We start from the raw sequence: 19,158 nt of genomic DNA on the forward strand, positions 1-19,158 counted from the left end.
TGTGTGTGTATATATATATATATATATATATTTGTAAAATAAGTGTTTATATTGATGTTCGCTCAAAATTTAGATTTTCTTGTATTTGTCAATTGTCATCATGAAATAAGCGTAAGTAGAACTAGAACAATTATTTTGTTTGATGGAGATCAATATATTAGCGAATGAAAGTGAAAAAAAAAAGAAGCATGAAATGATTGAGCCAATAAATTTTCCATTAACCATTTGATAATTATCAATATGATACCAACAGAATTGATATCTTATTGGTTGCATATCAGATTAGTATATATTTACAAATAATGTTTGGTAAGCCAAATCCTAAAGTGTTATTATCTGCCCTATCCGTCCAATAAGTGGCCTACTACATATATGTTTTGTATATCATGTGTACACACTTCTCATACAATATTAATACAGATTATACATATATTTGTCACTATCAAACATAGTCACTTTTCACACCATTTTTTCTATGTAATTTGGGTCAATACATGTACTATGAATTTATATTCAGTGTAAAATGCATACATATTATACAATTATTGTACATTAATTATACAATGTACAAAAGAAGAAAAAGAATCAAAAAACCGAAAAACTTGGTCACAAGAAATACTTCTCTTAAAGTATTCCGAGAATAATACAAAATCATCTCTAAAAATGGACAACAAGTGGAGAAGGTATCAACTATTATCGTACTTTGGCTAAAAATTATCGAGAGAAGATGAATATTTTTTTATTGAAAAAGGAGAGCCTTGGGGAAAAAGTGATGAAAAAAAATCTAGCATATAGGGAAAGGAAAAAAAAAAGAGAAAAGAAAGAAATTCATCAAAAAGAAGAAAGCAGAAGGGGGAAACTAGATTTTGACTTTACTATTTGAGTGAAAAGTGTCTTTCAGATCAAATGCTACAAAATTTACCAACAAAAATGATTAGCAATCACACTGTACTTTTTACCGAGAAATTTGTCCAATGCCCCCTTTCCCCCCCCCCCCTCAAATCTATGATCATTGTTCATCTATATATTTTATCTCTACAGGTGGAGGGAGAGGGAGAGGGAGGGAAGCATAGAGAGTGTATTTCATCTTTTAAGTAGAGTAAGAAACAACAAATATATCAAAAATTAATTTTATAATATATTTTTTCTTACGATTTTTTTTATTTATTGTTGCTTCTCTTTTCTTTTCTCTCTTTCTCATTATACTATCTGTACAAATATACAATATCTGTTATTATCATTGTTGAAACTTCATCAATAGTTGTTTGATATAAAAGGTGCCAACAAGGCTTGTTTAAAACACATGTCAATTAATCAAATCATTTTAAAAAAAGCATATTCATTAATTTATCTTTTTTCTAAGCAATTGACTCAAATAGTGAATTGAATTGGGAAAATATTTACTCTTTCAATCAAGGACACTCAAATTTAAACAATAATAGTCTTGGTTCAGAAAATAAAACATGTTATCAAACTCACAACACTTTATTAGTTTCAAAGAAAATTATCAATTTAGTCTTCTTCAAGAATAATAAATGATGATTCATGAAACATTGCAGATAGTGTTTCTTTTAACACCAAAAAAATCAGCGAATAAAATTCAACATAGAGTAATAAATAGTTTGGGTAGGAATTTAACATAGATTTAGCTAGGCCAGTTATACTAATTGATCAAAATAATAGAATTTAACTTATTCAGACTTTAACGGTCAAAAATACCAACACCATGTATGTAGCCTTAGTCATGTATATCTCGCAATTCTACAATGAAAACATGCATCACTATTCAAGTCTATACTGAAAATAGTTGAAGAAGGAGAATAAGATCCTCTCTTCTTTTTTTGGAAAAAAAATAATTAGTGGAATTAATTTTACTTTTAAATAGTTAGGAAGTAAAGAACCCACAAAATAAAATATGTTTTAAGTCTGTCAAAGATTTAAATAATGATAATAAATTGCTCAAGATTTTATCTAAATGATAATAACACCCTTAAATTGGGCCCAATTTATTAATCCCGTGCAAACTATTAATAGCCTTAAAAAATGCACATCTACTTGACTAACTAAACATGGTTAGATTGGAGGTGTATTTAAGTTTAGTCTGTCAAAATAAACGGTGTTTTCATGTTTATCAATAGTCGGATGATAAAATTAATAATTTACACCAAGTTTAAAGATGTTCTCGATACATCTCTTATTTTACCTATAATTTACTTGAAAACAGCATTTGAAATTTGGCTTATGCGAAAAAAATGACTTCCAACAAAAGTACGAAAATTAAATTTCATTCCTAATTCATTGTCTCCTCTGCACAAATCCAACATCCTGAATGCCTCACATACAATCCTCACTTCTCGCCCATATACTGTTTGACTAGATTTCATCTCAATGTTCTTAAAATAATATTATTGTTTTCACTTACCTCGCACACTTATTTTTCAACAAATGATTTTCTAAAAAAATATATTTTATTAAAAATATTTGCCTGATCGCCAAAGCTTTTGGAGGACGAATATCAAGTAGTAAAGAACTAGGATGCAACAGGTATGGCCACGACAAGGATTTAGAGCTTTGTATCAAAAGAAGAAATTATTTGGATAATATAAATGAGATTTGACTGGAGAACTTAACATAATTAGTTTCTGAAAACGTGTGTTACACGTTTGTCCCATACAATTATTATAAAGTTGAATTTATCACATAGAAAATGTTGAAATTAAAAATATTAATTTTATCATTTTATATTTTATTCATTAATAAAATGTAGTGGAATAGTACATTAATCATCAAGCAAGAAATATGAAAAACTAATTAAGATACTATAGACTCTGATAATATTAATATATCTATATGACTTGTCCTTAATAATCTCTCATTACGCTCCCATATCAGTAAGTACACATAGCTACTTAAACAAATCATATCAGTAAGGAAATGAAAAAAAAATATTATTAAAGTACATTTAAAAACGAATATAAATTCATAAATTAGTAATTTCGGCACGAATGAAAGTAGACTTATAACATACATAATTTCGTAGAAGATTATACTAAAGAAGTATAAATCGGTAAAGGATACAAAAATATTAAAAGATAAGAACAAATGCAACATTCATATCCTTCTTAAGACTTTAATTACATACATACATACATACATACATACATACATACATACATACATACATACATACATATATATATATATATATATGTATGTATGTATATATATGTGTATATATATGTATGTATGTATATATATGTATGTATATATATCGTAAAAATAAATATATAAGGAGTAGAGTTCATATATATATGTATGTATATATATATATATGTATGTATATATATAGTAAAAAGAAATACATAAGGAGTAGAGTTCTTGATGATATCTTCTCCGGTCACCAATTAAAATTCAAAAGCCTAATAATGATCCAAGGGCTTCACTCCTTATGAATGGTACATAGCATATCAATTTTGAAATAATTGAAAATCAAAAAAAAAAAGTAAGAAAAAGTTAAATGATTTTATTGACCACATAGATATGCTTGTCACTTGGACTTCCTAAATACTATTAGTTTAAAGTTTATATTTATCATCGAAATTTTAAAAATCTAAAATACTAAAAGCCAATTTTGAAGGTTGACTAATTGTGGAATATGAAAGCAATTCCATCACATTGAATTGCATGAACTAATAAGTGAGAATGTATCTGTTTTCTATTGTTTCATTTTAATGAATTATTATTAATAGATGGATAAATTTACTTTTTAATACCAACAATTAAATAATTAGTATTTAATTAAATACTTAAATGACTATTCAACTTGTAAAGGATAATTTGATACTAACTTTTAATTTTTTTTGTTTCAATTTTAGTGTGTGTGTGTGAGAATATATATCTATATATATTCAAACGGTTATTGCGACAACAACCTAAGAATAAATTTAGCTTATAAATTAAAAATTAAAAATTAAAATTACATAGAAAAAGAGAAGTAAACACAAGAATGAGAGTAAAAAAATTGTTTCACAAAAATTCAGATATTTATAAACAAAAAGTCATCTAAAATTATAAAGATAAAACTATGATACAAAATATCATTCTTACTAAGGATCAAAACAAATATTAATCAAAATAAATAAAGTACATGAAAATTGTCTAATGATTCACATAATTGGTAAAGAAAAATTATTTTTTCATGCTACATATATATAGCTAAAGATTTATAGAATAAGATGAAAATATGAAGAGTTGTTTAAGTTCATTTTCAGAAGTAAGTAATCTTAGAATGGGAGAAAGGAAAGGTTGATTGTTTTTACTATTAATTCAATACATCTAATTACACTAGTTATAGAGAATGGATAACAAATTTAATTTATTTAACCACACTAATTATAGAGAAAGAATAAAAGATAAATGTTTTCATTGTCTAAAATAAATTTATAAGAATGTTTTATTTAATTAACAAATTTAATCCACTTAAATTTAATTGTTCTTAAAAGAATTCGATAAAGCATTTTTATAAAAAAGGAGTAATTCGTAACAACTTTTTATGATTTAATTTCTAACAATCATCATGAGCACATCAAATGTGAATTAAGATACATTAACATTTGTCTCAAAAGGGTTGTCTTACAATACACATTTATATAAATATTTGGGAAAAGAGTCTGATATACCCCTCAACTTTGTCATTTAGAGCTGATATACCCCTTGTTATGAAAGTGGCTCATATATACCCCGACTTGTAAACAAATGGCTCACATATACCCTTTTCCTCTAACCGAAATGAAAAAAAATAATTTTAATCTAAACTTTTATTATTTTTTTCTAAAAAATATAATCTCATATGAGTAAATTTAATCCTCGTCAAACATATTTTTTTTGACTTTTTTTTGTTTCATTGAATAATTTATAATTATTATTTTGATAATCAAATTTATTTATATTTCACTAATATTCTTGTAAAACTTATTGTAGATGACCAAATTTTTTCTTCGAATACGAATTAAATTACAATACACACAAAAAAAAATAGTTTAATTTTTTTTTTCTCTTTAAACTAAGGAATGAAAGTAAAAAACAAAATAAGAATAAGAAACTCAAATAATTATAATAAAAGAAGTCAAAAAATAATTTATGTATGAACAAAATTAAAATATACCTTGAACTTTGATAGAAGAATCATATATACCCCTAAATAATTTTTAAAAAAAAACGAGAAGTAATAAATATAAATTTAAAACTAATTTTTTAATTTCCGTTAAATGAAGGGTATATGTGAGCCATTTTGTAACGGTAGGGGTATATATGAGCCGTTTGTATAACGGTAAGGGCATATATGAGCCACTTTTATAACGAGGGGTATATCAGCTCCAAATGACAAAGTTGAGGGGTATATCAGACCCTTTTCCCTAAATATTTATTAAGAAACACAATAAATTATCATAAGTTTACACATTTAAAATTTGAGAGTTATGAGGATTTATAAAGATTATGGAAATATAAATTTAGAACCTAAGATTCTGTGGTCAAGAATTGATCTCTTGAACATGACTAACTAAAAAGCAAGAAAAAATCAATATACATAATTCATAAGATTTTCCTCTATCATGAGTACATCAAATATGAATTAAAATACAATAACATTTGCTTAAAAAAGGATTGTCTTACAATACACATTTATTTAGATATTCATTGAGAAACACAATAAATTATCATAAGTTTACTCATTCAAAATTTGAGAGTTATGAGGAGTTATAAAGATTATAGAAATATAAGTTATGAAGATAAAGAGATACATATTTCTTAGTTTAAGAAGGGAAAATTAATGAGATTAATTTTAGGGAATGCTAAATTTAAAGTTCCAATTATGTTTGTAAGATTAGTTTCTCCCTTATCTATTTAATAGGAGAAAATGAAAAGGTAAGAAACTTAAAATGTTATTAATAACAAATTATAATAAAAAAAGTTCTCTAATCGAAATTAATTTTATTAGTCACAAATTTACATATATTCTCATACGGTTTCATTACTAACTTAAAAAATACAAATTTTTATATGTTTAATTAAAACAACAACAATGTAGTGTATTCTTACAAACTGATACCGGGTGTGCTCAATTAGAATACATCATTAAAAATATTCAATAATAAAAAAAATATTTATTCATTTATTTGTGATTGATTACTAATATAATAGATCATATCATATATTTTTAGGGACAAAAATATTCAATAGATATTAAAAAAGTGTACCATAGATAATATATCTTTAATTCAACCATAGAAAAATCAAAAATATTAATTTTATATATATANCATCTTTTCATCATCAACAACAACAACAATGAATGAAATAATCATTTTTTTTGTTCAAAATGAAGAAACAAAATAAAAGAGAACAAAACAATATTAGTTGAAATCAAAATAGTACAACAATGAATCTTCAAAATGTTTGAAAATCAATCAAACTTTTATACTACTACAACTCTCTATGCATGAATCTTCAAAATAATTAAGTTTCTTTCTTCATTTTGTTGAACTTGTACCAAATAATGTGATGAATCTTTCAAGAATATATCAATGATCTTCACTTTGATGAAGATCATATCGTGACATCATCTTTTCTATGTCTTCTTTTTTGATTACTTAACTACATGATTGATAAAGAAAAAGATGAAGAAAATAAAATTAAAAGATTATACTACTTAAAAGAAAGAACGAAAAAATGGAAATGAACATGCAACATCTCCATAGATGATTAGTATTTATAGATAAAATAAGTCCTAAAAATGGTTAAAAAGGAATCGAAAAGACATGCTATTTAAGTAGAGAATGTCAATAGATGGAGGTTTTTTGTAACTCATTTCATGTAATTACAATATTAAATATGATTGAATTTTATAATTAATAAAAAAAATATTTTATGAAAAGAATAAAAAAAAAAGACAGAAAAAAAAGAAGAAACAAATGGAGGCCATATAGAGGTGCCACATCAGCAGTTTTGGATTCAGATTTATATATATATATTGATTATACAAAACAATTAAAGCTTAATAAATATAGAATTATATTACAACCATTTATTTTTAAAAAATCTCTTTTTTTATTTGAAGGGTGTTTTTGTAATTTAACTTTTAAGTTGGGAGCTTCCTCTTATAATAATACTAGTTCTCGAACACGTGCAACGCACGTGTATTTCATACCATTTTAAACTACACGAACACACAGTCAACGAACATGTGTGCTCCAAGCATAGTCCATGTCCACATCTCAAAGTTCAAGTATTCAAAGACATTCATAGATCAACTTGTATCTGAATTTGAATTTTATTGCAACAGAAACTTTTCATAAATAGATAATACTAAAAGAAGTGAATATGCTGCTAGCTTAGAAATAATACAAAAAGTGTTGGTCAATATTTGTAGCTAAATCAATTATATTGGAATAGATTTATCTGAAGTAAGACTCTTTTTTAGAAGGAGAAATCTAACCAAAGAAGGCAAATGAAATAATTGGACAAACTCACCTAATAATACACTTTATAGAGTATTTAACGAATGTGAAAAGATTGACCAGAATAAATATTATTAAGAAGATTAAACTATGTCCAACCAATAAAACAAAGAAATTTTATATATTAAAATATGAATGAAAATGTAAAAAGAAGTTGGGAGATGAAAGAAAAAAAATTTAATGAGTGAAATAAATTTTTAAAGTTCCTACACACAAGAATTGTAGGAAATAGTAAATTAAAGTTTTTCTTAGAAAAGTTAAATTTATACAATAAAATTATGGAAACATGAAAAGACACATAGAAAATTGAAAGGTCAAATACTATTAAAATAAATATAAAAAAGATAGAGATGAAATTTAACTTTAGAAGATACATGCATCTACTTTAATTTCTTGTCTTTAAAGAATATTTACTCATTTGTATTTTTTCAAAATTTGTGTGAGTAATTTGAAAGGTCAAGATTTTGAAATGAGAATAAGAAGATTATATATATATATATATATATATATATATATATATATGAAAATTATAAGTTTTAATTTAGTAAAGGGGCAAAATGGTAATTCAACTTTTTACTTTGGAGTAGAGCTGTCAATATGGGCTAGGCCCGTTGGGCCGGCCTGGCCTAACTCGGGATTTAATTAAGGCTGGGCTAAGATTTATGGAGCCCATTTAAGAAAAGGGCTTTTTAGCCCGGCCTGAATAAGTCTGCTCATTTGGGGGGCTTGAGAAATATCAATAGGGCCGGCCCGTGGGCCAATAAAAATTAATTAAAAAAATATAATATAATATTAAAATTTAAAAATAAAGAGAGTCCAAATCAAAACAATTAGGTTAATATTTCTATTTAGATATTTATACTTTTAGTTGAAAAAAATTAATAAATATCAAGGAAAATGCACAAGTACCCCGTAGACTATGACCAAAATCCCAGAGACACATCTCAACTAAACTAAGGTATTATTACCCCCCTGAACTTTTTTTTTATACATTTTTTGTCTTATGTGGCACTCTATGTGACTCCACTCAATTGAGGCGCGTCGGAGATATTCGGATGCCACGTAAGCCAAAAAGGTACACAAAATTACAAAAAAAAATAAGTTTAGGGGGGTAATACGACCTTAGTAAAGTGTCTTTGGAATTTCGGTCATAGTCTAGGGGGTACTTGTGCATTTTTACTAAATATCATAAATATAATTTTATTTATGAATTTGATTAACAAGTAGTGACATTAAGGTCTCATTTGTTTCTATTAAGATTAAGACGTCTAAATTTGAATACGTATATAAATATTAAGATCTAGATGTGTAAATCTGAATAAACATCTGAATATTAAAATATTGTCTCTGAATTTGAAACTAAATTATTGGGACAGTTTGTTTTCAATATATGAATGCACATATGAAATTAAACGTTATATCAATAAAATATTACCAAAACCTTGTTAGTAAAATAGTTTTTTTTTCATATAAAATAATATTTTAAACTTTTTTTATCGTAATAAGGTAATATGATTTATCTTTTAAGAACTCAACATAAAGTTACATCATTGATATGAATATTTTTTGCACTCAAATACTTTGAGAATCTAATATAATGCAATTCAAAATAGTTTATATAGAGTAGTAAATATATAGTTTAGGAAAATATTTTATTTTAGAAATTTATTATTGTTATCGATCAAAAAACTAATACTTTCTTATTTTTTGAAACCATGCTAAATGTTATATCATGGGATTGCTTATCAATTCAAATATATTGATTAATTTATGAAAGTAAAAGATGTATATTATGTTAATATAAAGGGAAAATGCACAAGTACCCCCTCAACCTATGCCCGAAATTTCAGAGACACACTTATACTATATTAAGGTCCTATTACCCCCTTGAACTTATTTTATAAGTAATTTTCTACCCCTTTTCGGCCTATGTGGCACTAGCTTGAAAAAAAAGTCAATCAGCGTTGGGCCCATAAGATACTGCCACGTAGGCTGAAAAGGGGTAGAAAATTATTAATAAAATAAGTTCAGGGGGTAATAGGACCTTAGTATAGTATAAGTGTATCTCTGAGATTTCGGGCATAGGTTGAGGGGGTACTTGTGCATTATCCCTAATATAAATAAAGAAAATTATTATGGCAAGAATGTAATTAAATATTAATTAAATAAGAAAACAACTTTTATGAGTTGTTGTGATTTAGTTGAATTAAGATATGAGTCTTATTTTTTAGTATGAATAGTGTTAAAGGTGTGTTACAGATCTGATTTATTCAGATATATCCAGACCCATTAAGAGGCTTATAAGAAAATAAAACAAACGAACTTAATTAACTGAATCTGAATAATTAAGATTCAGTTCTTAAAAACAAACACACTTAATGATGCAAATCTGAATGATTAAGATTCAAACCCCATTAAGTACAAACAAATGAAGGCCTAACATAATATAATATTGTTTTATCGATATTTATGATAATATTTTTAAATAATAATTTATAATTTAATCTAATAATTATATAAAAATATAATTTTTTCAAGCCTGTAGCCCACGTACTTGTGAGCTGAGCCGACCGTTTTCTGGCCCACACAAAAAATGGGTTAGCCCGGCTTGGCCCGTAAAATGTCAAAGCCTGTATGGTTAGCCTGGATAGGGTGGGCTAGCCCATATTGACAGCTCTACTTTGGAGCTTCCCGCTTATAATAATATATGATATGATGAATGATGATATATGGTGATAACATTGGGGAGACAGAGGAAGAAGAAACATGATACTATTTGTTGCTTAGAAGAGTGAAATGTTAAATTGGATATTTGCATAAATACATTACAATCTGCAGTTGGTGAAGATTACTGGAGGGTACCCCAACTCATGTACTATTCATTTGTACATCCATTCCCTTCTTAACTATACATCATTTCTAACTATTTCAATTGCAATGCCATCGATGGAGTAAAAACGATGATACACAATGACAATTGGTTGGTGTACATATTATTTGTATACACAACTCTATAATAATGGACAGCTGACCATCGCTATCACAGATCTGTTACTGACTGCTGCTGATATCTCTCACCCACAACACTAGTTATTCTTTACGCAATCATGTTCGACTGAGACACTAAAGAACATTGCTGTATCCAAGTCTGACATAGTACTGCCTATCTGTAAACCCTCTTCAGCCTCATCTACTTGTGTTCATTAACGTTGCCAGCTTCAGAAACGTTAATCCATCTGCTATGCTGAAAAAGAAGAGAAAAATTATTGTTTTCCATGAACATCACAGCCCATCATAAAAAATGCAAAGGCATCTTTACTTCTTTTCTTGTGAACTAAACATAACATGAAATTCAAAAGAACAAAAAGTCATCAACCCAGAGCTATTCAAAAAAATCCCATACTGAAAAGGAAGAAAACAACTAATTTGAAAACGTTCTGGACGCTACTGCCGTTTGCCTGCTAGTTTAGCCACTAGAGACAATAAGAGAAGGAGAGGAGGCATTCAATAAACACAGTAAATGATAGGAACTTCCTACTTTCAGGGGGAAAGGGAATACAGAATATACCAGAGTTGTATGTGCATGATTGTCATTGAGAAAAACTTTCAGAACCGCCTAGATTTCTGTTGTGGAGGGTATCCAGGTATTCCCATTCCTGGATCTTTCCTTCTCATCTGCTTGACATCCAAAAGCATTAATCAATTAGGGATCAGAACTACCAAAAGTATAATAATGTCACGCTGACTAAAGCAACCTGCTGCTGATGTGCCTGAGCAGCAACACCACGCTGCATGGGCATGTTTCCAGGGTTCATTCCAGCACTCATGCCAGCTTGAGAAGCAAGATTATAAGCAGACATGCCCTGAGGTTGCATCCTTGGCATGTTCACCATTTGCATTGGTCGGGGTACAGATCTAGTTGGCATAACATGGGGACCATGCATGCCACCAGATGCTGCATTTCCAGATGATACCTGCCCCCGACAAATAGTAATATGAGCAAGATGCAATTGACAAAACAGCGTCATACTAATCCTTTAGAATGATGATACTTGGCTATATAAAATTGAAGAACCCCAAGATAATTCACATGTGTTCAAAGTTTTAGGTAATATGGTAGATACATATGGCATTTTTTCAAGAGCATGAAGATTTTTTTCAGTGACAAAGAAAAGAACAGGTCTTGCGGAAATGAATTAGCATTTGAATGTATTTGAAGATTATCTACAAGGCATTATAAAAAGGACTACTACCCATGCAACCACCTGCTCCGTACAAACATAACTCCTCCAAACACTCAGTGGAGATAAATCAAGCCTAGTGTGCTCTAAATTTCTCTTTATGTCCTATTTTTGTGAAACAGATGTCATCTATGTTGAAAGGGAGATTATCAGGCACCTATTGGGGATAGCAATGTCACTGACCAACTATTGCAAATATTCCTAAACATAAGCACTATCCCTTCGTCTCTAAATAGTCCAAAAAATGCACAATGGGATAGTCCTCCAGCACTGCTTGTGGATCTTTGTTGTCTTCTGCCATTACCAGCTATACAATATACTCCTAACGACCCCACAAAGATTCAAGAGAAGTTCCCGGCATTGCTTAGCAATTCCACAATGAACAAAGAGTTTGTTAACTGATTCCAGCTCTTCTTCACATAGGTAACACATTTGCTTAAAATGAATCCTCTTCTTTGCAACTTGACTTGGTTAAGTTTCTATGATGACAACCTACCCAAAACAGGCTACCTTGACAGGTGCTTTGATTTTTTCATAGCGGAAAGTTTTGCTTCTGCAAAAGATTATAACAGCTTTTAATTACTTGTTGTCCAAACCATCAAATCCTCTTTATCTTCTTTAACCACTGTTGTACCCACTAGTTGAAGTTGTTGCCCAACTTCCATTTTTTTTTTTTTTGACAAAGATAACTTAAGGCTGGGATCCCAAATTTACATCATGGAGCTACATACAGTTGAGTATACTCAAAACAGAACTAAACTAGCTCCTACTTCATCTTACAAAGAACCTAGGATATTATAATAGCTATAGGATCATCTACATACTCAGAACTGCACTAATAGCAAAAAGTGATAATGCAAATCATTTTAATCCTGTGTAAAGGACTACTTATGCTCTCATAGAATCTCATATTTCTCTCCTTCCATATGGTCCACCAAATATTTTTTTTTGAAATAGGTAACTTTAATGGTACCACCAAATCATTGCTGGGACAATTCTCCATCTGCTTTCGTCTGTACAACCACTACCTTCATTATTCCAGCTTTCTATAGCCTGACTTGCCCTTTGTGGCATGGTCCAGCCTGTACCCTTAAAAGCTGGTAAATAAGTGACAAAGTTGTCTAACCACCTTGCAGTGAAGAACAGATGATTGATTGTCTCTACCTGTTACTCACAAAAAAAAACATCTAGGACACATGTATTCCCCTCTTCATTAGATTCTCCTGCGTTAGTGCTGCCTCTTTTACTACGACCAAGTAAAGACTGCCACCTTATATGGAATTTTAACTTTCCAATAAGCCTCCTTAGATTCTCCTGTGTTAGTGCTGCCTCTTTTACTACCAACCAAGTAAAGTCTGCCACCTCATATGGAATTTTAACTTTCCAAATAAGCCTCTAAGGCAAAAATCTGAGTTGAGTCCCCATTTGATTCAGGTTCTTGTAGGCAGAGTTAACTGTGAAGATACCTTTTCTGTGATGAATCCACCTGAGTGTTTCTCCCTCTTTCAATCCTCCAAAATGGTCTACGGTGCCATAAAATTCACTGTGGCCTGTTTTTGGCCTGTTGTTGCTGAATCAACAGATAGATGCCTGGAAAGAGGTGCTTGAGGCTGCCATTTCCTAACCAATTATCATCTCAAAACAAAAATTTCCTTCCATAGCTTACATTGAATCTAGTTCTTTGAAAGAAACAATGCCACAAGAGGTTGTTTCAAATAGACCCTTGGCTCAAAAGGGAAGTATGCAACACAGGATTGTACGAAATTAAAGGCATAATACATAAATGTGCCCTTTAACTTGGCCTTAGCTTTCATTTATGGCCTCCAATTTTGTGTGTACACAAGTAGCACTTAAACTAACATAAAATTGAACAAGTAGACACATGCATCCAACATGAAAATCACATGAGATCTGCCATGTAGGACGTGTGTGTCTACTCGTTCACTAAGTGTCTACTCATGCACACCCAAAGCTGAAGGGCATAATTGAAATTTTGAGGATTGTAGTGATGGAAAATTTGTTTAACTCAAATGAATAATAGTATATAACTATATATATAAAGTAGGACATGAGAATTAATAAAACAAGTTCATATCTCAGTATGATGTTTAAGAAAACTTGTTACGAAGAATATGTCTCCCATTTGAAGGAAAAATAAAAAGATTCAACATGGTGCTTAAACGGTGTCCAACATAAACAATACATCTGCCGAAACCATAAAACAATTACTTACCTTCTTCTTCTCAAGCTTTTTCTTATACTTGAGTTCAAAAAAAAATTTACTACTGTTTAGGAAATCCTCCTCCCTTGGTATGCGTAAATCTGAAATTTGTACCGAGCAGGCTACAAATATAGACAAACTTTATGTTTTCCAACTTGGATAACAGTATTGGATAAGACAGGATCATAGTAAATCCAGACTAAGGGCATCTTTAGATAGGTCATGCGCTTATAGATTATGGCTTATTTATAAGCCGTAAGTCGTAACTTAGGAATTCTAACTTACGACTTTTGGCTTATTTTCGTTATTTTGGCTTAAAAACAAGTGCTTAAAAAACACCTTTTCATTTTACTCAAACACTACAAAAGTGCTTAAAAGATATCTTGGCTTAAAAGCACCTAAAATAAGCCAATTCAAACAGGCTCTAAGCAATGGCACAGAGCACCTATGCTGTCAGAAATCCAGAGTTCAAGATTTACTGAGAGAATCCCATTCTAGATGAAGTGCAGAACAACCACTCTAGCTGAATTGCAGAGGAAATATTTCAATTTTACTTAGATAATAGTTCTAATTGACTGGCTTTCTTGAGTTGACTCCTACACATTTTGACTGAAATTAATAAATAGAAAATTAAAAATATATCAGCAGTAAATAAACACCAAAAATAAACCAGCAAGCATAGGGATATAAACCTAGTCAATGTACAGAATTTTATGCTTACCGGCTGAGACGTTTGAAGACTAATGGTTCCTTCAAAGTCTGTAGTTGTGTCCACAGGTCGAGTTGGATAATTCACAACTTTTTCTCCAGGTTGTGGTGGTACAAGTGCACTGTCACAATTAAGCAGTTTTAATGATTTAACGGAAATAACTAGCTTAATAAAGACAAAATACTCTCCCTGAAATGAAGGAAAGATGAACCATCTATAAGTGCTACAGCTTCACATTTCAATAACTATAGAAAAACCAACACATTACCATGCAAAAGTGTTTCCTCATAATGATTGTCAACAAGAATTCAAGGGATGAAATGTTTGTTGTTGAATTACATAAAGTCAAACATCTTTCACATAGGGTCAAATGGGTTTAAAAGAACATGAACGATCCCACTCATTATTTTATAGTCATAGTTCTACATTAGATGCTTAGATTCAGTATAAGAACATGGGTTGCGAAGCCATTTTCACACTCAAATTGGTATTAAATTCCATGCATGTATCCAAAATTGGGTTATACATATAAAAAACATAAAGTAAACAAATTCCCACATTGGCTTTAAAAGAGTATCCAAAAAGGTTTATAAAGATTTTGGGAAATCATCCATTGTCGCAAGGACTCGTACAGGATGTTCACGTTCTTCTGTTAGAATATATAAAGTCCCAAATCGGGCATATATAACCATCGAACCTCTAAAGATTTTGAGCCAACTGAAAAACATTGGTAAAAGTTTTGAGTTGAAAGCTCAACTTTTTTCAAAGTTGTAATACCAGATCGAGCTACACAATTCTTTCATTTCTTTCTTCTTCTTTTTTGACAAGCAAATGGAAATTTTATTAATAGATTCAATACCAAGATTAATACTAAGGCAAAATGGTCTGGTGGACCCTTATACTTGTGTCAGTTTGTATTCTGGACCATTCTACTTACATTTTTGTCAACTGAACCCTTATACTCAATAAAACACAATTTAACAAACCCCTATGACCATTGACCAAACATAGGTGGCATTAGAATGTATGAGTTGGCAAAAGTGTGTAGTCACACGCTTCTTGAGGCGAGTGAGCAACAGTTTTACTTAAAAAATATTAAAATTTATAAAAGAAGTAATTATTTTAAAAACAATCAATTAAAAAATCCCTTCTTCTTAACCCATTAAACCTATTTTTCAGTCATGTCCACCCCGTTTTTCTTTATTTTCCACAATATATTGTCTTCTATTTAGCATATTTTGGCACTTCTTGAGTTCACTAATTCACCAACGAAGGGAGAGAGCGGCGCTGGTGATGCTCGCCGGAAACCACTGATACGCAGTGGAATGAGAAAGAGGTGCGACTGCACAGCCACAAGCAGTAGCAGCTCTTCTAACCTTTGGTGAAGGTATTGATAGTTTTGGGAGGAAATACTTAGACTAAAATATAAGATGTGAACAAATTTAAATCAAGTTTTTGGTCCCTGATTTTGTTCAAGGACTTATGCCAAAGTTCATGTTACAGCGGAGAAGAGAACGAGGTGGGTGAGGGCGCGCAAGGATCTAATCATGGCGGCGAAAATGGTGATGGTGTACAGCAGAGATAAATTCAAAAATGGTAATGGTGTTTGGCCAGATCTACTAGTGCGGTGCTTATGTTTTTGATTTTGGGGAGGTTGGATGAGGAAAGAAAATGGTGATGATTTTCAACGGAGATGAAGGCAAGTGAGGGAGAGAATATGGGTGGTTTCGCCGATAAAAATGGCGACGGCGGTGTTAGCTTTGGCGTGAAACAGTGGGAGTGGGAGAGAATGTATGGAGTTTTATTTTTTAAAATTAAATTAAAATTTTATTAACCTTTAATTAAAGAATTTTGATGAATAATTTTAGAAGTAATTATGACATGTAATTAATATATCTGACGTGGATATGTCATGTCATTTATGTAAAGGAGAGTGAGCTACACACATGGTTGGAGGGGCTTAAAAGTCTCGTTTTAATTGAGTATAAGGGTTCAGTTGACAAAAATGTAAGTAGAATGGTCCATAATACAAACTGACACAAGTATAAGGAGCCACCAGACAATTTCGCCTAATACTAAAGCAAGTATAAGATCTAAAAAGATTGGAATACTGTTGGACACAAGGGATTCCAAAAACTCTTAACAGAACAACAGGGATTTTTTGCTAAATGGGAAATTTAAAACAGTATCTCAGACAAAATCAGCAGTACACCAAATTTAAGATTTTGGATAAATCTGATTTCACTAACTATTTTCCTCTTTGCCGTCAAAGCATCTTTGGTTTTTCTCTGGCCAAGTACTCCACATTAAGAAAAAGGAACAGTCCTCCACAACTTCCTATGCTTATATCCTATCTTCTAACTTTGCCAGGTTCAAAGAACTACTTTGATACTTGCGGGCATAACCCACTGAACATCAAATATATTGAGAAGCATAAACAAGACCTACTACACAAATCTACAATTTAACAAGTGGTACACTGATTCAGCATCATCTTTGCATAAGTAGTGTATGCCAAATAGACTGTAGCCTCCTTTCTTTGAAACAGGTAACAACTTTGTATTATAAACCAGTACTTAGGGGGGATGTACCAGAAACCCCCTTCAGAGAATAAAGTGTAGAAGAGAAAACAATAAAACAAAAAGAAACACAACACAATCCTAGAATGAATCCAAAACATCTAGGATTTGTCAGTGTCTACAGGATATGACTCTGTCCACCAAAAACAAAATAGCAAAACACAGTTGAGCTTGATCTTCTGTATTCATCTCTCAAAACATCTAGCATTCCTTTCTTTCCACATGGTATACCAAATACAGGCTGGTATGATCCTCTAGTTTGTTCTACTCATAGCCCCAGTCCCTGCCTCCTCGCAGCTAAAAAGAGTGTCACGCTCTTACTTGGCATTGTCCGAGAGATGCCCCTGTGATTGAGAAAAATCAACCATAGCTGGCATGTGACCTTTCAATGCAAAAGTGAGTGTCTTACAATTTAAGCTTCAGTCCAACATAGACAACAGTTTGAGGCTAAGGAAATGCCTCTCTTCATCAAGTTCTCATGCTTTAGCACAGATTCCTTAGCTAACAACCAAATAAAGCAAGCAACCTTATGAGATTGTAACCTCCTTTCAAAGCTTGTCTTGCATGAACCAAACCTCATGCAATGTCTTCCATCCGAAGCAAGCAACTTTGGTCCTAGCCATTAATTTCCAGAGCATTCTCCATGGGCAATTGTCCCCAACGCTAGAGAATTCTAACAGAGAAATCAATGTTCCTGCAGCCTTTCCACACACCGGAATCACTTGGTGAGCTTATCAGGGAGATGTTTCCAACAATTTCTAGTAAATTTCTCCTTTTGACCTCCAGGCCATTAAAGTTTCTTCTAAGAAGAAATGTCCAGTCATTGTCATACCAACAATCAGCAATAATGCAATCTCTACAGCCTATGCTGTACAGATCAGGAAAGGAGGCAGCCAGCAAAGCATATTATCCCCAAGGCACTTTTCATTTTCATTCCAGAATTTAACTATCCTTCCATTCCAAATTACCAGTTTAGTATGTCCTGGAATTCATCTCACAGGCTATTTATATGCTTCCAGAAGGCTGATCCACAGGGTGTAGTAATAAAAACAGAATTCCCATAACCCGGACACACGTATTTTAGCTTGATACATCTTTCCAATGCTCCTTCTTGTAATCACTCCACCTCCACAGCCATTAAAAGGATCTTATTTTGTAGGCCTAAATCTCCAAAACCCATTCCTCTGTTTTCCTTGCATAGTAATACTTTCTCCCAGCTGATACAATGTATTTTCTTGACATCTTGATTCCCTTCCTATAAAAACTTCTTAATTTGTCCAGCTGAGCCTCCATTCTACCTGGAATGGCAACCAATGACATTAAATAGATCGGTATGTCAATGTCATTCAACCACCGAGTGATAGATACAATTTTTTCCAGGTACAAAGTTTTCTTCTCACACTTATTTGTGTCAACCTTCCATATGCTATGATCTTTTTACCTTGCCTCAAGAGAAAACCCAAGATACATAGTGGAGAATTTTTCAACACTGCATGTCATTGCCAATTAGGCCCAAGGTTCATTTCTTTACAACCAAAACTGAAAGACTTCTCTTCGGGTTTATATTAAGTCCATACTCAAACTCAATTAAAAGCCCCTTCAATCACAAGATTTGCTCCTTAACTACGTCACAAAAATTCAATGTGTCGTCAACGTACAAAATATGAGAAAGATTCACACTATCTCCAACATTATCAGAAATCTTAAATCCCTTCAGCTAGTTTAACTCTGCAAGTGTCCACAACCATAATAAAAAGGTGGGTGACAGAGTTGCCCCGTCTCGATCCTCTTCGGAATAAAGAAAATCCAACATGAGAGTCATTGAAAACAATGGGAAATGTGACGACCACAATGCAGAACCTCATCAGGTCAATCCACCTATCACCAAACT

General features: G+C 31.2%; 1 protein-coding gene across 5 annotated transcripts in view; it reads right to left on the reverse strand.

Annotated features, from left to right (window-relative positions):
* Positions 1–10,273: 10,273 nt before the first annotated feature.
* The window catches only part of LOC107007258 (cyclin-dependent kinase E-1), a 28,731-nt gene continuing 19,846 nt past the window's right edge, over positions 10,274–19,158 (reverse strand). For 4 of the 5 annotated variants that reach the window (XM_027913286.1, XM_015205793.2, XM_027913285.1 and 1 more), the window contains 4 exons: positions 14,701–14,809; positions 11,273–11,491; positions 11,086–11,192; positions 10,274–10,761 (listed from right to left, as the gene is read on the reverse strand). In XM_027913286.1, the coding sequence (XP_027769087.1) occupies positions 11,124–11,192; positions 11,273–11,491; positions 14,701–14,809 (397 nt within the window). In that variant the 3' untranslated portion in view covers positions 10,274–10,761; positions 11,086–11,123. The remainder of the gene's footprint in view (positions 10,762–11,085; positions 11,193–11,272; positions 11,492–14,700; positions 14,810–19,158) is intronic. The other variant, XM_015205792.2, reaches the window with a different exon arrangement.

The sequence above is a fragment of the Solanum pennellii genome, chromosome 12, assembly GCF_001406875.1.
Source record: "Solanum pennellii chromosome 12, SPENNV200".
NCBI classification, from domain to species: domain Eukaryota; kingdom Viridiplantae; phylum Streptophyta; class Magnoliopsida; order Solanales; family Solanaceae; genus Solanum; species Solanum pennellii.